General features: G+C 44.0%; 2 protein-coding genes across 3 annotated transcripts in view; one reads left to right on the forward strand and one right to left on the reverse strand.

Annotated features, from left to right (window-relative positions):
- Positions 1-7,278, forward strand: part of adam19a (ADAM metallopeptidase domain 19a) — a 141,628-nt gene extending 134,350 nt beyond the window's left edge. Inside the window, exons 20-23 of the mRNA XM_053859841.1 lie at positions 594-693; positions 2,668-2,919; positions 5,148-5,353; positions 6,664-7,278. Of these exons, the coding sequence (XP_053715816.1) occupies positions 594-693; positions 2,668-2,919; positions 5,148-5,353; positions 6,664-6,715 (610 nt within the window). The 3' untranslated portion in view covers positions 6,716-7,278. The remainder of the gene's footprint in view (positions 1-593; positions 694-2,667; positions 2,920-5,147; positions 5,354-6,663) is intronic.
- Positions 7,279-18,525: 11,247 nt separating this feature from the next.
- Positions 18,526-24,237, reverse strand: part of lrch4 (leucine-rich repeats and calponin homology (CH) domain containing 4) — a 32,374-nt gene continuing 26,662 nt past the window's right edge. The window contains exons 12-18 of one of the 2 annotated variants that reach the window (XM_053859182.1): positions 23,930-23,984; positions 23,780-23,840; positions 23,461-23,553; positions 23,302-23,393; positions 23,055-23,192; positions 22,704-22,781; positions 18,526-18,745 (exon numbers count right to left, since the gene is read on the reverse strand). In XM_053859182.1, coding sequence (XP_053715157.1) covers positions 18,632-18,745; positions 22,704-22,781; positions 23,055-23,192; positions 23,302-23,393; positions 23,461-23,553; positions 23,780-23,840; positions 23,930-23,984 — 631 coding nt within the window. In that variant the 3' untranslated portion in view covers positions 18,526-18,631. Of the gene's footprint in view, positions 18,746-20,192; positions 22,467-22,703; positions 22,782-23,054; positions 23,193-23,301; positions 23,394-23,460; positions 23,554-23,779; positions 23,841-23,929; positions 23,985-24,237 lie in introns of those variants that run through there. The other variant, XM_053859181.1, reaches the window with a different exon arrangement.

Here is a 24,237-nt window from a genome sequence, read left to right on the forward strand (position 1 = left end):
CCTTGTTGCACTCCAGCCAGTCGAGCCACTAGTCAAGTCGGCGGCTATTCCTCGTGCAACTTTAGAACTCCAGCAACATAAGCACTTTAGCCACTCCAGCAGCTCCACCCATACGGCACTCCAGTCGACTCAGCCACTTTTGGAATACCGGTGCTTCAGCAGATGCTGGTGTTGAAGTGTGAAATAAATGGAACACCATGTCTGATCTCTTCCTGCTACTTTACTATGAGTTGCGATAAAATCTGACACAAGGTGCTTGTTTTATGAATCGATTTTCATTGTTGTACCGATTTATTTCCCAGTGTTTTCAAGAGGTTCCTCTCTAATGTTTTGGCATCTGGTCACCTTATAAATCAGTGTTTATTCACTGTCCTGTTTAGGTCACAATCTTGTTTGATGGGTTTAACTCCACAGCCACGTCAGACTCCTGAATTGTTTGATTTTTCCCTGTCATCATGTAGGATGAGAAACTGAATGTCGGCTTCCTCTTTGGCGTCAGGTCACAAAAATCGATACCAGATGGAGTCGAAGAAGAGCAACTTGTGGTTGTCAGACTTTTCTGATCTTGTTCATGTCGTGTCATCTGTGCCCAGAGCGGAGGCAGCGCTGGAGAATGGCAAGAACGGCCATCTGAATCCAGCCTTCCACCTGAAGGTGGTCGCTCCAGTCAACAAAACCAGCGGCCAGAAGGGGGTAAGCATGAGCTCGGGGGGGATCAGAGGGGGCCGTGCATGCTTTATTTGGCTGGGTAAAGTGAGTAATGGAGCGAGAATGAAGTCGACCTCCATATTAAAAGCCCTGCATGTACAGAAGCCTGTCATGAGGAATGTTTAAAGCCTGCCCACGCAGAGTTCCACCGCTTACATGGTTCGCTTTCGTTTCATCTCGATGGCTTGCGTGTCCTTGTTTAAATAGAATAATGAAATAGCTGATCTGCTCAAACTGGCATTGATGAGCCAAACTGAATGATGAGAGACAAAGAAATGATGGATGAAGTGGTTACGACACACATGGAAGAGGACACTCAACACGATTTTATAGCTTAGATTCTTGCTTCCTTTGGCCTTGTTTTTCCTTCACTATTATTTGTGATAAAGAGAGACTGAGCTGGAGTTTTAAAGGTTTCAAAGTTTCATACAGACCTCACAGGTCTCAAGTCCGTTTGTTGAACACTGTCTTGAACTTTGACTGACCGTTCCTCTCCTAGACTCGCTCCAGCTTCAGGCTTTCTGAAAGCAACTAGAACATCTGTGAAGGCTTGAACTTGGGTCCAGGTCTGCAGCGTGTGCAGGCCTCGGAAAATATCACCAAACATTGTGAGGCAAAGTCTGTTTGAGTTTAATTCTGAAGTTCAGACTGACTTTCTCTGAAGGAATCCGCTTAACTCAAGACAGAAATGATGAAGGGCTTTGTGTCAGTGTGGTGCAGCCCTTCAATTCCGCCCATTAATTTCCAAGGAAGAACGATTTGGTTCTGTCAAATGTGAAGCAGGGGGAAGGTACTGTTTTGTAAGAGTTTCATCAAGATTTTAGGAAGCCGACAGAGAAGCCGGAGTTAACAGCAGTCCTGAGCAAGAATATCCACAGTGTCACAGAGATATTTGACTCATCCTTCTGGTCTCTGGATGTGACAACGGAAGAATGTCGACCAGAGATGACACCCAGGGACGACTAGCCACAGTAGTTAAGTGGACTGAGTCGGTGGGAACAGAATTTCAAAAGAACCTCATTGAGGACTGAGCTACATGCTGAGGATTGTGGGGGGACATATATGTTTTTGTCAAACCAGCAAACTCATGATGAGGGAAATGCTCTACTCTTTTCCATTGATTCACTGTGTTGCATGATAGTGATACAGCGCAGTAAGTTTGAGTTTATGTAAAAAGTTGGGTTCCTCACAAAGTGGAGGCAGAGGAGAGACCAATGCAGAAATGCAGCCTCCTTAAACACGTTTTGATCATGAGCCTCCAGCGACACACATGAATGGGAGATGGTCTTGCTGTACGTGCTTCTTCTCAGTGGAGAGCACTTGAGCGCTTGGTGCCATTTCAATAGGATATCTTTTACTGATCCAGTGACACCAATACTGCGATTGAGAAGGTTTACATGCAGAAGCGGTAGTGATGTCATCTGGCTGCGGTGCTCTGTGAAAAAGTCATTTACCTTCTGAACATCTGCACATCTGAGCAGCTGTGACTCAGATCACTGCATGAAAATCTGCTCCTGTGACTTGTGTCACTGACCTTGTGTGTTAGAGAGACAGGTGCATGCATCAAACAACTGTGCCCCTCTTCACGCATTTCGGGTGCGAACTAACTCACAGCACCCTCTAATCAAACACAATGTAAAATTCTGAAAAATAACACTTTTCTGATTTTTTTTTCATTTTTTTTTTCTCTCTCCATCTATTTTTTAAATACTGTTCGGACAGCTCACATCACCCTCGTACAAAATATGCATATTTCTTTACATTTAATTAAAAAATGTCTGTATACCTGGAAGATGTGGAACATACATGAACATGTTCTTTGTCTAACTCTGTTAGGTCATCGACTATTTCATTATAAATTTCACCAGCTCAAAATGTGAATCGATTCTTAAAGTGATCCTTCGCTGCAGCCCTACATCACATACCAATGTCCGCACTCTGCTCTTCTTCATCTTTCAGCATCCTCACACCAGCAAAGAGCTTCTGCCCCTCAGACCAGCTCCGGTTCCAGCTGGTCATCAACCGGTCAACATCGTGAGACCTCTGAGACCGGCACCATCAGCCCAGGCGGGCGTCGGGGGAAACAAGGCAGTGCGCCCGCCTTTACCTGTCGGAAAGCCCCCGGCAGCACCGTCCAAATCACCCCCAGTGCTGCAGAGACTCAGCCCACCGAGGAAACCTCTGCCCCTCAACCCGACCCGTCCCCCACTGGTAACTGTCAACGACTGTTATGTGGTGAAACCAGCAGCTAAAGCCATGGAAGTGGAAGCAAAGTTGATGAAGCTAGATAATATCATGTTTCATAATGTATGTCCTGTAATACATTGTGAAAATAGAGCAATTTAAGACATGCAACATGTGTCGTGTGAACGCTGTGTGGCTGTGCTTGCTGGAGCTGCTGCGACTGCATGCCATGACCTCTCCCTTAGGTCAAAGCCTTGTTGCCGTCGCCCCACCCGTCGCTCTCCTCGCACCTGCTGCTGATTGTGCCAAGTCACTCAGGATTAGTACGTCAAATTGTCCCTCACAAACAAACAAGGATATCCCAAAAAAAAGGATCACACTGTGAGAATCCTGAGGATTTTCATTTTGGTGCAGTCAATGGTTTACGGCTGACACCGAGTTGAAATTGAGACATTCTGTAAATCAGCTCACGATTTTAATATCAGTCAGTGGGACTGAAATGCTGGTTACTTTTTTAAGGCTCATAAAAATTCTGTGTGTTACAGAGCGACAGGATGAGTCTGTCTACAGAAGTAGAGAAAATCATTTGTGACACAGCATTTCCTCACTGGGCAAATAAAATGTGGTTAAAAGTTTCTCCTCCTCTCCACTCAGGAGTTATAACCCTCTCTGAAGCGGACTTTTTGACCGAATCACGTTGTTTGAAGCTGATTTGATGAAAAACTCAGAAACACAAATTGGTACATATTTTAATTGCCGGCTTCCAAAGGAGGAGCGCAGCCAGGTTTTAAGCTTTGAATGGTATTTCTAGGTGAAAATATGGACGGCAGCTGAGACAAGATGAGCTGTTGAAATAGAGGTGATTATTGATCCGATTCCCAGTCCTTTCAATGGGGAACATTTTGGGGCACATCTTGGAATATCTTGGGAAGTCTGGGTTACGGGACATGAAACATACATGAAAGTCAATGAGAGGTCCTTACAATGTTCCCACAAGGACAGGAAAACAAACATGTGTGTGCAAGTTTCACTCCTCTGTTGACCATCAACATTGACCCCCTCAGAATTCTAATTTGCCAAGTCTAAACTCGCCCTCGATCAATTCGACTTCAATTGAGATGTCAAAATCTATAATTCGTCTTTGGGTTCAAAATTTAATGGCAGTGATCTGTCATGACTTTGACCTTTTATCTTCATCGAACACACAAAGTTAAAATAAATCTCAAATCAATAGGTTCCGTCTGATTGGTTCCTCATTGACTACCCTCCTCACAGGATGAAGGGACGTCAGTTCAGATCCAGATGGAAATGTGAGAGAGCTTTTTCCTGATGGTAGAAATGATCGATTTGTAATTTCCTCTGGCAATACAACACATGTTATGACTTTCAATGATTGAAGCGTTGTGTTGTTGTTCTTGAGTGTCAATGATCGGAATACAAATACACAACCAAATGAGCTAACAATCTCAATGAAAAACTCAAGTGACAAAAACACATGCAAACATCCGGGCAATATAGTCTTGGAAAACAAACACAAGTCATATAAGGCATTGAATCAAACACTGCCAAACCAACCTTTAAAGTTTTTACTGTTGATGATTATTATATAAAATGGGAAATACATTTTTAAAAAGCCAAATTGCTATGAGAAGATGAAACATGGTTGCAATTGTTAACCATGTTTCGCGGCACTTCTCACAGTAACTCCTGCAGTGATTTTTCTGTGGAGACTGGAGGAGTAAAATGAAGTGGAAACTCTGATGATGGCTGCGTGTTGCAGCTTTCAGACAAAGTGATAAAAGCCAAGGCGTATAACAAGTTATCTATCTGGAGCACTTTGGTCAGAGAGGCTGGTTGAGGGAGGTGCTCTTCATCCGGCCGGGGTGAAAGCTCTGAGACAGAGAGAGCGTCTCTCACTAGCTCCCATCTTTCAACCACTCTGGCTTCAAAAGTGCTGCCTTACATCTGCTCCAACCAATTGATCAACCAGATTAGTCCTATTAGCTTCACTCTAACCTGAGACAGTCTTCCACAAGTCCCATGTGATGGTGCTGTAGGAGCAAAAGCCAGGTTTGGAGGCCTGGCCAGTCAGAAAGATTCCATATTCTGGCTGCATCTCCTGGAAAGTGCTGGATTACAGACTGCTTCCTTTCACCCTCACGCCCATGACACAGGTGTCAAGACAATGTTTTAAAAGGTGACCCGTGTTAAAGCCATCACCAGCTCCATCTAATCATTCTGCCTCTGTTTTTCAGCCTTCGGCACCACAGACCAGACCGTCACCCTTTCCCCCTCAGCGACCTCTACCCCTCAGCCCGGCGAGAGGAGCCTCTCCGGCGACGAGTCCAGCTCGCATCTCAACCTCAAAACCCTCCTCGGGCCTGCTGGTCATGATGCCGCCAGCAACAGGACCCAAGCCCGTGGGCAAAGTCACAGCCATCCCTCCCCTCAGAGCTCTCAGGTGGGCAGGATCCATCAGGCCTCCTCAAGTGACGTCAGAGTAGGAATCATTGACAGTCTTTTTTCAGACCTGTTCGCCCGTGAGTCCTGGTCCTCTGCGTCAGTTTGGGATTCATTCATGACTTCTCAACCACATCTTGTTTGCTAAGTGTATAGTGAATCTCCAAGTAGAGATGTCGACCAGCAGTGTGGTCAGATGTTTGGTGACGCCGAGCCATTTCCCTCACCAAACACTCTGTCTGTGAAACTAGTTTTGACAGACAGAGTTGGAATCACAACTAACACTTGCTGCTTTTATGAACAGCAAGTTGTGTTGCAGTGGGAGAAAGGAAACATTTCCCTGAGGTCACACAGAATGTGGAGCACTAGAGGAGGAGGCAGGTCATGCTGCAGAGAGTTCAAGTCAATGAGTGGACTTTGTGTGTGTGTGTGTGTGTGTGTGTGTGTGTGTGTGTGTGTGTGTGTGTCTTCGCCAAAGTTTGTTTCAGGTCAATTAACTGACGTGCTGTCTTGAAAAGTCTAGAATTCCCGAAGAGACGGCTTCACTTCACCTCAAAGAGACTTCAGAACTGAAAAATTTGATTTCTTTGTTCTTTATCACTTTGCCCTGAAATTCAATGGTAAATTGGGTTTTTCAGAACAGAGCAGATTCAGTGGATAGTGATCCGCTTTTTGTGTCATCGCTTAATGAGTGGGTCATTTTCTGGGACTGACAACTGCTTGTCCCCAGTTTGCAGTCCCAAGCCTGTCCATGATGGAATGCTGATCTCCTGCTGTTTATTATTGCACACACGTCTGTTGACAGAACCTCTACCACGACAAGCCCCATAATACACTGCAACAGTTGACACCATAATACAGTGTGGTGTGACAAGCTCCAAAAAGAGCCCTGGTTAGGTTAGCTATCTGTTTTGGGTGGTTTAGTTTTTAGGGTTAGAGGCTGGGGAAAGCATGAAAGTCCATGAGAAACCACCCAAAGTCCTAATAAGGATAAAAATATCCTGAATAGACGTTTTTGTTTCATTCGCTTGTATCGTGCTGAAGTGTTATCTGGCTGTTGGACAGTGAGCTAATGCTAATAGCAGCAAACGATATCGGAGGGAAAGACTGAGTCACCTGAAGTCATTTTTTGAGTTTTGAAAAAAAAAGTTTTTTTCTTTCTTGTTTCCAAAAATCACCAAAATACAGCTTTTTTTTAAATGGTTTGTGTCGCTCTCCTTGACGTTCACATGATCCAAGGATGCTAGACAAGTTGTCTTCCATTGGTAAATCGCCAGTGTCACGTTAACCTCCCTCTGTCTCCCCCTCCAGACCAGTCCCAGGTGCCAAACCAAACACAGCCTCACAGTCACCAGGAAAATGACCTTGCGGACCGGCCGTCCGTGGAGCCAGCAGCTGACAGCCTATTTGCACTAAAGGGACATTTAGCTGGCGAAGCACTGCGCTGTCACACACCGAGCCGGAGCCCAGTCAGAACTGTGGTCAAACGCCACCGGATCACGTGTGACTCCTGGACACCATGGAAACCACATCGACGCAGATCTGCAGAGACTGTGCAGACTGAGGAGAGTGTTCTTGCTGGGGAACACCCACACTTGCCAAATCAACTTTTTTTTTTAACAACTTCTCGTCATTCTTTTTTTTTAATGCTCTCTGTGTTTTGTAACAAGTGTTTACAGTTTTTTTTTACAATCACTAGTTTTGATTTTTGTGCCAAAGAGGTTCCTCTGTAAGCCGTGTCGGGAAAAGCTTGAAGACTTATGTTTACCACTTACCTTTAGTTTCTTTTATTTATTGTGCCATGTCCGCGGTGTTGGTGGATTCAGATGCCTAACAGGGCCGATAATCACTTAGCAGCTTGTTTACATGCTGGAGGAGGCTCCTCTGTTCCTCTCGTACATGCGATTGTCTTTTGCTGTCTGTCAACGATTGGTACATAAAACACCTTTTTACAAAAGGATCTCTTGTCTGCTTGTGTGTATTTTTTGGACCAGTAGCATTTTTATATTATGTATTGTGCCTTTTTTTTTCTTGACCAACAAAGTAGCACATGAGCAACTGTCAGCGACTGCTGGTGCCAGAAACTCTCCTGGCCAACAGCGTCTCTGGCTCATATTCTCCCACACTCTGCAGAACATCTCAGCAGACTAAACACACGGCCAAATATGTGTTCAGGAAACTCATAACTCTTGCGTTCAAGCTATAAAAACAGGAAATATTGATCCAGTGGAAGGGGATGACAGAGACAACACATGCTGTGGAGTCTGAAACTGAGTTTGAAACCCAAAGTACATGTCAATTAAATGCACAACAAAAAAACCTCAACTGGACCAATGATGTCGTCGGTGAGAGATAAAGATATGATCTCTTCACGCCATCTCAACTTAGAGATGAGGATGTGACGCCTTCATGTGTTCAGACGAGTCAGATAAGTGAAGTGCATTCTACAACAAGGTGTCGCGGCGTTTTGTCAGAAGCAATTTTTCATTTGACTTTTGCATTTGAATCCATTTCTTCCATTTCTTCTTGCCGTGATGTTCACATGGACCAGGGATGCCTGACAAGCTGTTGTCAAGTCATTTTTGGAGTTTTGAAAAAATGTCATTTTTTGGCATTTTGCCCTGTCGTTGTTTTGTTAAAAACATTTTTTTTTTTTCGAAAAAATCACCAAAATTCGAGTTAATCGATTACTTCTTTCTTTTGTTGATGTTCACAGGGTCCAAGTTGTTTTGAAGTCATTTTTGGAGTTTTGGAAAAATGTCATTTTTATCGCTTTGGATAAGGAGGAGATGTTAGGTTGTTTTTGTATTCAAAATTAGATTGCAGAGCCTGAAGCAGACCTTTTTTGGGCCAGGATTATAAGATGTCACTGATGGTCAAGGTCAAGATAAAAAAAAAAGTCACAGAAGCAATACAATTGAGCAATAATAGGAAGGGAAGATGTTGAAGAAACATAAAGCTGTGGTTGCAAAGACAAAACTGCAAAATATTGCTGATAAGCTATACTTATTCCATGATTTTATTTTCATTTAATGTACAATATATTTGGATTTGTTTCATCTGATTCCAAAGGACAGGAAACAATTTCAGATGTTTCACTCGAGTAACTCCCAACATAATTAAACATTAAACATAAATGTCAATAGCTGCGGGAAATGTCAAAAACACCGAATTTCAGAGACATTAACATTTTTTAAACGTTAAATGTGAGGTCATAAAACAGACGTTTTTTAATGAAAATGCTGATCAATAAATGTTAAATAATGCAGATTAGTTTTAATGTTCATTTCTACTGTTTCACTCTGACTTCACTCATTCATACATGCGGAGCTGCATGTGGCCTAAAACAACTCAACTGAACTACATTAGATGTAACTCGATGTGCTACATTAATGCCCATGAACTGCAGTGATCCAGCTTGACTGCCTCTGAAAAGCTTGTCCAGCCTCCTTTGTTTACGTGCTGAAGGACCCATGGTTTTCTTCTTCAGAAATAAAATCTCACACACTAGTAGATGAGTTTCACACCAAAATAAAAATATGAGTGTATGTCATTTCAAAGTTATAACCCGTTTAAATTTGCAAAATGGTTGCCTCACTCAAACCTGCCGAGGACTACACACACGTAGGACAAGCTGAACCTGTGAGTCCCTGCCTTTTTCAAAGCATCACAACTGTCCATCACTGAAGCATTTAAAGTAGCATAAACAGACCTGTTTGAGTTTACGACCATTCCCTTTTTATTGTATAAGTGTTTCAGTATGTGGCAAAATCATAGTATTCACTTTAGCGACAGCAATTCCAGTGAAGGGATTCATAAGAGTCTGACATTGAAGTTCAGATCAGACCTGCAATTTGAGGGACCTGGTGGAAAATGAAGTTCTAACATCAGATGTAAATGTGGCGTGTGGTCACCTGCTGTCTCGCCTGGTTGGTCCAGTTAAAGATGAAGCCTTTATGAGCAGCATCCGAGAGCGTCAGCGTTTTAGTTCAGGTTTGTTGACAGAGTTTTGTGATCAAACATGCATCAGGAGAGCAGCGTTGATGATGACGCACAGAACCTGACCCTTATTAATATCCTATAAATACTTCCTGGTCCAGATTCTAAAAGCCGAGTGGCTGCAACTTCACTTTTGAATGGGAAGAAAGTGCCGAATCATCGTCGAGGGTTTGTATTTATGCATTTCCAACAATGCGCAGTAAAGGCTGCGATTTATGAGACGGCGACAGTTTAATGGAGTGTGGAGGAGATGGGCTGCTCCGTCCACTGCCAGAGGAGAGATGTTAGTGGACTCACTCGGCTCCATCTGCGCGGGGATACGTGATTTATCCAACGTGGCCCGGGGACGTCGGCGCTCTTCATTTTAATCACGTCCGACGTCCCCCGCCAAGTGTCCAGCCCACAGCTTTGTGTGGTCGCCCACTCATGGTCTCCACAGTGTCCACATCAGTTCGTCCCCTCACTCAGGCCCCAGACCTCCTCTCTCCCCCAGACCTCCTCTCTCCAAATGTTTTTATCTGGAGGGAAAGCAGCGCCAAGATCTCATTTCAAACTGAGAGGAAGCCATTAGACGCCGGTGATGGGGAGAGAAGCAGCGTCAGAATCAGCAGACCAACATGCTGGGAGCCATTCAAGTGGCTGGCTCTGAATGGTCACCGACTATCCTGGTGCTGGAGGTGTGGGCTCCTACATCGGCAGTCAAATATCCCTTCAATTTGTTCCCTGTATGTCCTCTGGACAGTGGAGGTGCTGGAGACTGTATCCCAGCTACTCAGGGTGAGAGGCAGGGGACACCCGACAGCCCTCAAGGTTCATAAGACCGAGCTAATTTAATTTAATTTAATTTAATTTAATTTAGCAGTTTGCTCTCCTGACAACAGGGAACCTTTGTAAGTGCTGGAGTTCCTGGCCCACTGATCACACTGATGCACAAGACACGTGGCAGCTAGGATGATATGAACAACAACAAACATGGAGGAAGCCCTGAACAAAAGGAAACAAAAGCATCTGTTTGCTTTTGTTCAGGGATGTTTTTCACTACACAATGGCCAGGGTTTCCACTACGCTGAATGTATTTGAAATTCTTATGAAATTGAAATTCTTATACTGATATTTTCAAGACATTAAAAGAGCTTTAGTTTAAATAAGGTGATATAAAAACTTATATAACTAACTTATATTAAATATAGCCACCGTCGTGATTTATTGTGCTGTTGTCAAACTGATGCAGAATAAACAATAGTTTGAAAAATGTGGCTTCTTGTGGCAAATATTCTTATACCATTAAACTGTGATTAATTGACATTAATTAATCACAAATTCTCGAATTAATTAGATTATTTTTGAATTGAATCCCACCGTTATCTATTACATGTAACTTCAATTTCATTTCATATACAAAATAAAATAAAGTAAGTAAAGTAAAGTGTAATTGTGCCAGGCCATTCTATGCTGAAAACATGTTATTTGCAGTACTTCTTTAAGAGTCTCACTGTAAATCATAAACATATCTTTTTAAGTGGTGAATATCTTGGTGAGAGAACTATTGGTGAAACATATTGTGAAATAAGGGCACTTTTTACTAGGGTTCTTTTTTTTGAGGAAGAGAAGTTACAGGTAAATTGAAATTTTTCATTGAATTTCATTTTAAAACGACTACAAGCCACAGAAAAAGAACATAAAGGTGTGTAAAAGATATATTGAGAATTAGCAATGGTTTTTAAAAAATGGTTTAGAAAGTACAATTTCAGCCTCCAGGTGTAATTTTAGATTGTGTGGCAGAGGCGTTGAATTCTGACTGATGGCCACAAAACACACAGGGTGTGTGTCTGCGGCTCCTGTAGACCTTGAGTCTGGGTGAAAACGTCTGACATTTTTAAGCGAGATATTCACATACCTGGAGGCCTGTTTCATGTATGAAATGTCCCTTCCATTATTCGCTGTTGACAGTGTTTTCATGATCAGTGCCTGTGTGAGGGGCACTTCTCTGAGAGCAAGAGAGCACTTCTCATCATGACTCCTCCACTGCGTTGCTGCTGCTATGGTGATGTGAATCATGCTTCCTGGACACAGCAGCAGCTTTTCCAACCCGCATTTTAATCTCTGGCACAGTTTTGTCCTGATTGAGGACTTATCTGGTCCGGCTGTGGGTGGCTCGCGCCTCATACCCAAATCAGAATAATAGAACACTTACAGCTCTTTTCCTAATAGACACGGCTTTCATTTCTTGCATAATCCCGGTTTTTGGAAGAGGAAAATTGAGGATGTGCCCTGGAGAAAAGTGGCCTCAACAGTCCTCTGCACTGTTATTTAATTAAAACACACGCACAGTCAAAAGATATAAAGGGACCTTTTGTAATATTTCCTTTGGAAACTCTTCACTGCGGTTCTTCACTACAGAGACGGAATTTAAACACAGTTTTTCTCATGTAAGAACCAAACCCTGGGCAAACCCACTTCCACAAACCAATTTTGACTGGCTCGGATCTTTTATTTATTCCCTCATTTTCTCCTGCTTATTCCTTTAATTGGGTTGTGGAAAGCCGGTTTCTATCTGGTTATCAAGCAGCTATTTGGGGCGAGAGGAAGTGGCTGCCCAGTGCAGGCAGCAGGGCGTCTGGGGGACACCTCGTCTCTCAAGAGTCAGGATTTAATCTTGCAATATCTGGATGCACACGATCTTGTTGCAACCTTATTACTTTTTTGTTTTTTTGTTTTTTGTTTTTACAAAAAACTCTGTTCAGTTGTGATGCCACATACATTCTCTAGTCTCAGTCAGAAACTTGGTTATTTCCTTGGAGAACCTCAGACATCTGCCCCATACTGTCAAAGAAGTTACACTTCAATTAAAACAGCAATATGTAGTTTTAGAATATAGGCTTTTGTTGCTGGTAAATGAGTGTAATTGCACGCTGTCCCCCATCCCACATTTATTGGTTTATGAGGAAAGACCTTGACGAAACAGCGGAAAATGCAATCACAGAGGGCAATACACACAACACTGTTCAGCTTACACTTGCAAAGGCAACTCTAGAAGCATTGTAGGGAAATACACCTTTAATGTATGTTCCGCGTGTTTGTTTACTTGTGAGAGTGACTACTCGAGAGAATGGCTACCAAAAACCCACAAGTTAAAATCAAAAAGAATGTATTCCCTGACAGAGGAGTCTAGTCACCTACACAGGGCCCTGGGTCATCAACTATCTCTGCTTTAGCCTCAGCTCAAGTAGAATAGTGTGACAAAAACTATCTGGCCCTGACCCTTTTATATGCTTTCAGTCCATCTTGGGGTGTAGTCTCCACTGATTGGTCCAGGTCTTCTTATGGTCCTGGTCATCATGCGTCCAATTCCACATGTCGTATAGACTCCACTCAGTCTGGAGCGATGTTGATGAATCCTCCCAAATGTTGCCTATAATAGGTGGTAGCTGACAACCCGATCCAGTCCTCTGATTGGCTTGCTTCTGTCATCACATCCGTTCTCCATCTGGTCATTTGGTTTACGACCCCCATGGATGATCAAGTCCCATGACAAATGTCATTCCTGCCATTTAAAACACACCATTTTTACTCCACACATTCTTCCATGGATACAGGGTCAACTTGATGATACCTTAGCCTTACTCACCGCATCTGGTGAATGCAATCTTTTTATTATTCTTTAACAAAACATTCAATTCAATAATATAACTTTATTAATATATTTATTTAGTAATACATCATTATTCCTATAGCATCTATCATTCAACGTCAGCGATGGAACTCCGTCATGCAGCCAGTGAGGAGAGGCAGGATCCAGCGAGTGGCGGAAGCAGCTGCAAGACAGACGGACCCATGTTTCAGAACGTTATTCACAAATAGCTTCACTGACAAAAGAATGTGAACACAGAATAATAAAGATGAAGGAGCACCAAAACGTCTCTTTACACTGTTATTTCTAGTTAATAGACGGATGACAAAGACAGAAACTACTGTAGTCTTCTTCATCCATCCACACTGCTAAAGACACTGAACTGGTTAAACTCTCTTTTCTGACTACTTTAATAAACACAACTGAATGAATTCCGGACACTGACATGTTTGCTAGGATCTCAGAAATATGTCCCCACATTTGATAACACACCAAAGACCCGCGGTAAACACGAAGAATGACTTACAAGTCGAGCAGAAACTGTCACTTCAACATCTGAGCCCCTTGGCATTGATTTTCACCTCTTGGTCAGTTCAGTTCCTGTTTTCTCTTCCTGGACACATCAATGAATGATGACCGCTGAGTTCACCTAGCTGCCCTACACTAGTCTGGTGGTCACATGGGAGGACCCGAAATGTCTTCCTCGCATTGTATTCATTTTGGACCAATGTGAATTACTGTTGCTTTCAAAACCAGCGACGGGCAAAACGTTTATCTCTTTGTTGTCATAGTTTATCTTATGGTGATTTTGCTCTTGTTACACACAGGATCTGTAAGAACAAATCAATAATCGATAATTTAGCAGCAAAAGTTGGATCTGGACAGAAGTAAAATACTTGAACTTGAAGAACTTCCTCATGTGATTTGAACTAGACCATGGAGGGTCGTGATATTCCTCCTCTGCCAGGAGTATTTCTCCCTCTCTTTTGTACAAAACAACAGTTAAACTAAACATGTTTCTGTTGGTCAAACCTCATCTCATCCGGACTGTCCGCCAAAACAGCTGTCTTCAATTATTTTCCACTCTCCTCTTCCAAAACAAGGGTTTGCTGTCACAGCGTTGCAGGCGGAAACACAAAAAGCTTGTCTTTATTTTCTCTGTCACTTTAACATTGCCTCCGAGCCTTTGATCTTGATCCGCTGAACTTTAGATTGCTGGTGTTGAACTTGCTGCTCTTCATCAAACGTGTCTCTCAGAATGAAGCGTCTGCTATCTTTCTTCTCTCAGGTCGAATAAACGACAAGGAGCTTTGTGCTCTTCAAGAACTAGTGGAGAAGGGTCTCTCTCTGATGCACTTGACAGGTGGCCCGAGGGCCCAAACCCTTTGTTTTAGATGTAAATGTATTGGGAAAATCATGGTGATACAAACAAGGCGCTCGACATTATTGCACTGCGTTCATTTTATCGAGTTTTTTTGCGTTTGAACACAATGCACTAAACTGAACAGGATAGGGTGTTAGTAAACGTCCAGGGCTCCTACAACAAAGAAGCCCTCAGCACTGAGGCCATGCTAGTGAATACACGCTCTCACCTGATACAGGTAGTTTCCCTGAAATACTGTTTGTTTATAAACATTGATTGACAAAAAATCAAAGAGTCTTCACAGGAGCACCTCCACCCTGATGTTTAAGCTTACTTGCAGAAATTCAACTGGAAGCAGATCATTCTGGTATCAAATATGAAAATGCATTTAACAGTGCATTTTAAATGCATCATCTACATATATATATATATATATATATATATATATATATATATATGTGTGTGTGTATATATATATATATATATATATAGAGAGAGAGAGAGAGAGAGAGATAAATAGAGAAATTCAAAGGGGTTTTTTTGTATTTCACACGTTCCATTCCTCAATGTCAATATGCAATATGCAAATTGTAATAATTAAAAAAAAAATTTAAACGCTATGATAAAGTATGACAGCGACAGGCCGCTCGCAGTGGTCCAGTTGACCACTCAGAGAGTTTGTGTGTTTGCTCTGACACAAGAAAACTTCGAGGGAACATCGATCCTCACCTCAGTGTTCTCTTTATTAACAGGCCAGTCACTGGTTATTTCACGTCATTTCTTCAAATGAAGTATATTCCTCCTGTTCCATTTTCTTTTTTGTGAAAAACGAAAGCTACATGCCAGTGATGCTCGTCAAGACGAACTCTCTTCATGTGATTCAGATGTCATCTTTAATCGTCCTCTTCTCCGGAGCCACCATGAGCTGGTGCAACAAAACCACAGCTGAAGCTGGCGGTACAACAGTCAACTGCCAATAGCAGCCATGCTAAGTAAGAGAAGAGCCTAATGTTTTCATTTGCTGGAGTGAAGCGCACTCTGCATCTCCACCGCTGCTCCACTGTACCACAGCCCACAACACGCCGCACAATCTCTTGTGGTCATTGCTGGTACAGACCACAGCCCTTTGTTGTAGTGATGGAAACAAAACAGTGTCAAAACATTTCATGTTTTAACGGGTGTCCTGGAACTCGACGGAATATATTGTGTAACAAGAGCTTTGCATATATTGATGTGATTTTATTGCTGCTCTTTTCACCCAGTTGCCTTTGCTCAGCTTTTGCATCTGTATGAGAATCATTCTCCAAAGACCCTCCATAAATACAGTCACACACACTGTGAGGATCCTCCTCTTTATGCTTCCTGAGAATATACATGGTGCTGTTGGAAGAATTAGCAAAGTTGAAGCTGTTTGAAGTCAACTTAAAGCTTCATTTACTTGGGAAGCGAGCGGCTCAGTCCATGAGTCAGCACCGACTGAGTCAGGGACTGAGCCGATTACAAGGCAGGAGAACTGCTGCTGAAATCCATTTCAGCCAAATCGCCTGCAGGACTAACTTAGCATGACATCACTTCCTCCGGAGACTGATATCCATCCGAGTGTGAGGAGCGGAGGTGCTCCTCAATTACGTCCTGTAAATGTCATTACCAGTGGTCTGGTGCCTGAGAGGGGCCGGGGCGGCCGCACACCAGCGAGCTGCCTCGCGAGATGATGAGCTGGAAGCAGACGGCTCTTCAAACCGCAGCCGGCTGGAGAAATGAAAGTGAAAGTCAATTAGCCGAGCAGCTAATTGAGTCCTGATTACAGTTGAGGCTGATGAATGCAGGGGAGTCTGAGTCTGCCTCCTTCCTCTGATATAGAGGAGGTGTTCCCAGCTATCCACCTGCGGTCACTGAAGGCCACGTCAGTTCAACAAAAGAGGGTTGCGTGAAGGCCGTCAGCAGAACTGACACACGAGGGGAGATGAACACAGCAGACACACGTCTGTTGTTAAATCCAATATACACTGAAATAGTCATTCAAAAGCAGCGTTTTATGTGCATCTTCCTTCAGCATTTCCCATCAGAGTTTGCCTGGCACGCTCCTCCGTCCCAGCTCATCTTGTCGTCCTCCCTGGTCACACCTCAGCTCCACTTCATGTCCTCCTTCACCACATCCATCAACCTCATTGCCAGTCTTCCTCGTCTCCTTTTACCAGATATCTCCATCACCAATGTTCTCGTCCTCCTACTCTAAATCCTCCCTCCGTCTGTGAGCTCTTCGTCTCTGTTCTGTCGTCTTCTGCTGGGGTCCTCTCGGATTAATGCACCAGAGGAAGTCCTTCCTTGGTAACAGCAACAGATCAGGGCTGAGTGTGACCTGCTCCTCTCAATGGCTCTCAGTCAGAAAAGGCTTTCGCTCATGAGCCGGGGTAAGATAAAAACCGAGATTATTTTCTATGGTGTCGATCTGTCCTTGTGAAGAAAGAGCTTCACTTTGCCAGTCAGTGGACACTCAAACCCCCATTAGTGTTTAGCAAAATAACAGATCACAGAAACACGCAGTCGGAATAGATTTTCTCCCTCACAGATTTGGTGAGGAACTTCCTGACTACAATAAAGATCTTGAAGAGAGAATTGTCTTTTACCAATATTTATTGAAAAGAGAGGGAGAAGACAAGTTCACAGTATGAAGTTCCTCTCAGTGCGAATACACTTGGATCACTGGACGGGAAGGGCGGACAACAACATTGGAGATAAGAAGCGAGAATGTAGCAAGGACCTTGAGCATCTGTGAGAAGCTCAGTCTGCACAAAGAGGCGTGGTACAACCAAAACAACAAGGCAGCCTTCACCAGTAACTTCCCATTCGCCTGAACAATCGCAACAATGTTCCATCACAGGAACTCTGTCGTCCAGCGGAGGCTCAGACCAGAACCACCACTCCCTCTGGACCCTGGGAGAAACTGAGGTGGCTCAGACAATCTGCCGTAAATAGACCTGACCTCGATTTCATGGCTGACGGTTGATGGATGGATGAAAAATCCCCGTCGTCCCTCAATGAGTTCTGTCATGAGAATAAAAATGACTTTGGACCTGAACTACTTTTCGGTTAATGGCATGTCCCACCGACTTTAGTATCCAGGCTGCAAGACATATTTGGAGCTGATAAAAGATTATGAGTCCAGATGCTGGGAGCCGCGCACCTTCTCCATCAGGGACATCCACAGTTAATGATTCATAAAGCAGCTGGGTCAAAATCATAAAGACTGGCACATTCAGAGGCCGTGCTTCACTCTGTGACCACGAGGTGCACAAGGCAACTGTGGCGGTGAACGAACATGTGGTCACAGATTTGATACAGGAGCATCTCCCTCAGCAGGCTGCTCTCTGACCTCACAGAAGTACAGTTCAAGTTCCTCTCAATCAACACGAGTGCTTGCTTCACCTTGACTCTCTGAACCGGAGCACCCTCGCTGTGGAGTGATGGGACCAAGGAGCGGGTCATCAAGGGGGTCCGGACTTCTGCTCTCCCGAAGCCAAGGGTGAGGTCCGTCCACCCGAGTCACTCAGCGTAAATGAAATTGAAAATGCCATTCATTTCATGTATTCCCTCGTCCCAGCTGAGAAACGGATGGTTTATAAAACTGTCTCCAATCCTCGAGACTCGAGAGTAAACATTCAAGTCACACTCAGGTGCAGACTCTCAAGTCTGAAGCAACTCTCAAGCCTTAACCTTCGGAAGTCTCATCTTCAACAGGTGTCATTCCAGACCGTCAAGTCTCAAGCACAAAACCCTCAGGTTCAGAGCCAGTCTAGGGTCCTACTTAACAAGTCTCACTCCCAAATGAAATCTAGTCTCACATACAAAGCTTCAAGCCTCAGGTGCCAGATCTCAAGCTGAAACAGAGGCCTTGCCCTGCTTTATCTTCTCATTTTCTTGCAAGTCTCAAGCTAACAAGTCCAAACCCTAGTCCTGAATACTAGTCCTAAATATGCAGACCGTCACCATCAACCTTCAAATGTTTGCTAGTCTCAAGCACAGTCATTAAAACAGTGAGCATTGCTCCGCACACCCTCCAGCCTCAAGCAAGTCTTTTCTTTTTCTCTTGAGCAGCATTTTATTTCTCTGGCAATCGTGTTCCCTGGAAGACAATTAATATGAGGGAAAAACCAAGTCGTTTTATTTATATTTTATTTATGTTTAATCACATGTCAACACAGTCGCGGCTGATAGAAAAAATGTCACAGGCAGATATGATATATTTTATATTTTCCTAATGTCCTGAAGGTCTAGAACTTCCTGGTTCAGCCCATATCCCGCTGGGAGCCATCGGTCAAGTCCAGCAGCAGCTGGACAGTCCGAGCGAGTCGGCTGAGGCCATCGTCCTCTGTGATGAGTTGAGGAGAAAACAAAGAGTCCTAAGAGAGGAGGAGATGAGGTGAGAGCAGGTCTTCCTAAACATGCTTGGGGACCAAACTGTGAGGAGAAGCTGGAGAAGTGTTGGCAGGTCAGGACGAGCAGGAGGATGAAAGTGTGAGGAGGCAGGAAGCTGCAGAGAGGTGAAGGTGGGGCAGAGGAGAAAGTACAGGCCACGTCGGTCACTAGGAGCCAAGCATGTCATCTAAAAGGACAAGAGGGATGTGAAGATCGAAGGAAGGCCAGTTTGAGGAGGTCTGAAGGGGCAGAGATGGAGGCACTGCAGGTCAACAGTAGGGCAGGTACACTGGGATACAACGGGCTGGAGGAGCCGAACCAGCACTGCGTGTTATAGAAGTATGACGCTGTGGCGACCCCTTGAGGTAGAAAGGAGGAACTTCAATCTTCTCAACAGAAATTCTTCATTATAGCCAAGAAGCTGAGTCCTGTGAACTTGAGAGATTGAGAGGGAGCGAGAGCGAGATGATCTCCGTCTCGCTCTTTGATAAATCTATACAATTAGTTCTGCTGCCGCTGCTCTGATTGTATGATGAATGACTGCTCCCGTTCACACTCGGGCTTAAAGCTCCACTGACGTGTGAAACCAGGAGGCCTTCCAGCGACTTTTAGGCCAGAGGTGGTGGAGGGAGGAGAGATGAGAACTACGCAGCACCATTTATCACCTCGACTGCACCTGACTGCCGCCGCACAAACCCAGACGCTCGCTCGAGTAGTTCCTGTGACCTGGACGTGACAGTTCTCTGCCGGGCCCCGGGGCACCTGAGCCTGCAGCTGCTGTCGGCTGCAGCATGGAGGTCAGAGGAGGGGACACCGCCTGGCATCTTCCTCCACAGCAGTTTCAGAGCATTTAGGACACGATGAGGACAGACTGCAGGGTTACACCAGGAGTAGACAAGTCGATCATCTTTCCATTCACGGTAACAGAAATGATAGGAGCAAGAGTTACAGCTCCATCAGTGGCTCCCTTACACGCCACCTCAGGCAGCTTTTAGTGTGGGCTCTGAGGAAAACGTCATCCATGAACCAGATCCTCTTGTCGCCTTTTGGTTGGGAGTAGTTAACAATTCAGAGAAGACAAACTCAACTCATCCCACTCAGCCCCAGCCCCTCACCACAGCGACAGCCCCACTGAATGCAAGCTCCATCTCAACACTGTTTTATTGGTATTGATCACACCGTATTGCTGAGGCAGAGCCCTGACAGTTTTATGGACAGGAGTCGAATTATCATCAGAAGCATGTCTGACTTACTGCTGGACATGCTACACTCTCGGGTCAAATCTTACCAGCTCCCCATGGGAACTACTCACAAAAAACATTATTGTACATCACTGACTATACACACTGTGTTGTCCAAGGAGTTGTTCATGCAGCATCCTGATGAAATATTTACAGGTATGAGCAAACAAACATTAGCAGCAAGTGGACAAAAGTTCAAAGTTCAGGTTTAATAAATTCTTTACAGCAGGAGAAGAAAAAACATTTACATATAGATTTATATAAACTCAAAAAAAGACTCTTAATAATACAAGGATGTCATATAAATATAAAAGACGACAGCATTTGTGTTCTGGTAAGATATTAAAAGATAGTTTTGGGTCAACGTCGGTGGCGGAATAGTCCAGTTTATAAAATATCATCTGAGTATAAAGGTAAGAGCTTGAGTGTAGAAAAACATCGGTGGGTGTCGCTTGTTTAAGTCGCCGCATTCAGTGCAGAAAGAGTGAACACATTAAGGGCAGTATATCACTTTACTTTTTCGTTGACTAGGGCTGAGTAAGATCTGTGCAGCGGGATAGCTTATATTAATCGTATCTTATCTCACTTTTAACGATAAAGGTGGGGAGTCGCCCCCCATCTCAGTGATGACAGGGGAGAAGCACCCTCTGGTGGCAGCAGGTGACACTGCATTAACAGTCTGAAGCAGCTTAAGGGATGTTACTGTGACTCTAAAGGCGTTGTCTTTGGTCGAAAACTGCTTAGTGTGTTTGACAAAACTGGGGATAAACCAACAAAACAAAACAAAAACTTATCTCCAGTTATCTTGTTGAAGCGCAAATATAATTACGGAGTTTAACTTCTCTAGGTTTTCTGTGGAAAATTGGCTGAACAATTGTTGCAATCTGGCAGCTTGGATGTAAAATTCACATTAGCTAGACAATCAAAGTCATCACAGACCATTAGAGCCCAAACACAGCGCAGAATAGTTGAATATTGATCAGGTCTAATTCACGTATATGCGAGTGATTGAAAGCAGACGCGTCGATTCTAAAAAGCTTCACCAGGCCGTAGGAGCTCCCAAAACAGGAGACAACTCTAAATAAATAAAGAAAAACAATAAATTATGAACCTGTTTACATTTATACAAAAGTGTGGCAAAGTCAGCGGGGCAAACGGGCCAAACAGCAAAGTCTAACTCTTACTCTCACTCTCACGGTTGGTACCGGAACACCGCCCCCTGCTCTCACATTTAAACACAGCAGACAGATCTGCAGTCATTCTCTCTTTAAAACGAGGCACTGTCTTATTCGTCTTTGTTTCTGGTCGTACGACTTGTCTCCGGGTTTAACATTCACAGTTTAACTGTTTTGACCAACATGCAGGATAAAATACACAAATCTGGGGCGAGAAACCATGTCGGACCTGGGGAGAAGGGTCACAACACTGAAGAGGACCAATGAACTTGGTACCATACTTTTCACACTAAGCACCTCCTCCCTTTACAATGACCTCAGCAGAGTTGCACTTACTTTGTGAAATATACATGTATGAACAGAACATCAATGATGGGAAATGATTTCTGGGCCGTTTCTACATAAGAACTATATAAGAGATTATATGAATCCCAATTCCGATATTTCATTTGAAACGTCAGTGCCAACATGTCTTCATTTATAATGCCAGTTGTTTGATCAGACTTTTGCAAATACAACACAGCTATTTGTCAAATGAAACCTGTATATAAATGACTGAATTGAACTTGGCAAAAGTGCTAACATAAACTAAAGTGCTCACTTAGGTGCGACCCATCCATTTATCAACGCAACGGCAGATCATTTCAATCCCTTTCTCTCAGGTAACAAGGTTGTATGTAGGTTTTGTGTCTGTCCCTGGTTCTTGCTTTATTTATTTTTTATCTGATTTACAAAAGAGACTAAAGCTACAAGATTGAATAAAGTGTAAACAAAGCTTTAACCATGAATGAAATTGAGATATCAGTGCTGGCTCCTCCACCTCCCCAAGCCTGAGATCATTTCTGCCGCAGACTGTGGTGTATAAAGACGGTGTGGAGAGAAGGCGTCGCAGGACTAAGGCATCTCCATGTCGGCTGCGGTGCTCTCTTTTGCGTTTGTGCTGCAGCCGCTGGATTCATTCACAAGGTGCGAGCTTACTTCAACACGTGTGCTTACACCCCACACACCTTCACGTGAGACAACCTGTGTGTTATACCGCTCTACGCCAGCAGGCAGCAGTAGACGACGTAGAGCAGCGTCATGGCCACGCAGTAGAAGAGCAGGAAATCTGTGGATAGCAGCGAGGACAAGGAGGTGGACGAAGAGGTCTGAGCACATGGCTTGTGGGTGAGGAGTGGCTGCTCCTTGACGGCGTCCTGCCCCCTGACGGTGGCCATCAGAGCGGCCACACAGCGCAGCACAGCAGGCAGCTTACACAGAAGCACATCAGAGCACACGCACATGTCTCTCTGGGCAGGAGAGGACGAGAAGACAAACAGGTGTTAGAGGAAAAACGGTGAAGAGTCAGAGCCAGACGGGCCTCTTTGATCAGTCCAGCTCTGAGCGTCACCATGACAACACATATGCGCTTGTAGCACGTAGAACTTTCAATTTGGAATTGGATTTTCTTCAGTGACAAAACAGACACAGCCAAGAAACCACAAGGACACATGTGAGAGAGAGACTGAAACTGGACAAATCCATACCTCAGGGACGCCCAGCTTTCGACACGCAGCGACAAAGTTCTCCACGTTCAGTCGACTCTTTGCTGAACTCAGCTTTGGCTGAAAAAAAAGAAAGGTTTGAAATCATAACCCAGCAGTGACTCAGGTTATTTCCTGCAGGACAACAGGCGTTTTTATAACCACAGAAGTACATTTTGGGAGGACTTCAGCGCAAACTTAACTTTCAGATAAATGAGAAAAAGAAGCACATCAGATTTACAAATATTGAAAGTAACACAAAGAGCACATCACTAGCAAGTATAGGTGAAAGTGAAAATGCATGAGCAACAAGCATTCAGTTGACTAACTGACATTGAGGAAGTGTTCACTCACCACTGCAGGGGAGGGAACATGAATGACCGTCACACACCGCGGTCGGATCTGGTTCACCAGCTGACAGAGGACGGTGCCGTTTGATAGGGCTTCACCAAGGTCTTCCGCCAGAGTGATCTTCAGCCTGGACTCCAGAGTCTGAGAGGAGAGACACCCAAACTAATATAACAAATGACCATGTATTTGCCATTGGGCACTTGGATATCAAGACATTATATACAACAGAAGACAAGTTGAGGGGCTGGACCTTGCGCAACTGCGTGACTTCCGGTCTCTCTTCTTTCGGCATACGAAGGGTCGTCCGAGAGTCACTTCTCCCAAACTCACCAAGAGTAAAACCTGAAGCAAAGCTGGAGTCAGGAAGTCCTTGATGTGGATGGATGAAGCAATGAGGAAGTCACCTCACCTGTGGGCTTGACATTGCTGCGGGAAGAAGCGCGGAACAGGAAACTGTTGGGCTTCTGAGCAGTGGGGGATGTTTTCGGGGAGGACGGAACATCTGCCGCACAAAATCAGGGCCAAGTTACGTCTTAAAATACCACACAATGAGGGGGACCATTTTCAGTCTTCACATACATCACGAGCCACTGTACTGTATGTTTAGGTTCCCCTTTAAGAGACAGTAATACAACTGTCACAATTTTGTGGCTAATTGCAATACAAAAATACTCGCACTACTGGAATATTCTCACATGTATTGCCTCAAAAATGAAAGAGTGCGTTACCTGTTCTGCTAGTGGAGCGTTGAAGAAATGTAGAAGAAGTGGCGCTCATCTGATCTGCACTCTGATTAAAGCAAAACACGTTTTTCAAGCTCTGTTCCATGAGGACATACGTGTTTGCTTTTGTTTATTTAAAAGAAAAGAAAAACTCACAGCACATCGGTGCCGCAGACCGTTGTGGGAACCGCTGAGCTCTGGCGAGGTACCGCTAGGGGGAGACACACACCACAGATTATAAGCAACCAGCTAAACCTTGGGAAGAAGGAACACTGAAGTAAAAATAACAAAACAAAGTATAAATTATTTCATTTATACAAGGGGGCGAATGAAATAAAAGCGAAGCAATAATAATAATGACAGTCATTGCATACAAAAGGAAATAAGTGAGACAGTGTCTGAGCACTAGATGACAGCCAAAACTATCCATTGGCAATAATAAATAATATTAAATAATAAATAAT

This window comes from Synchiropus splendidus, chromosome 3 (assembly GCF_027744825.2).
Source record: "Synchiropus splendidus isolate RoL2022-P1 chromosome 3, RoL_Sspl_1.0, whole genome shotgun sequence".
NCBI classification, from domain to species: Eukaryota; Metazoa; Chordata; class Actinopteri; order Syngnathiformes; family Callionymidae; genus Synchiropus; species Synchiropus splendidus.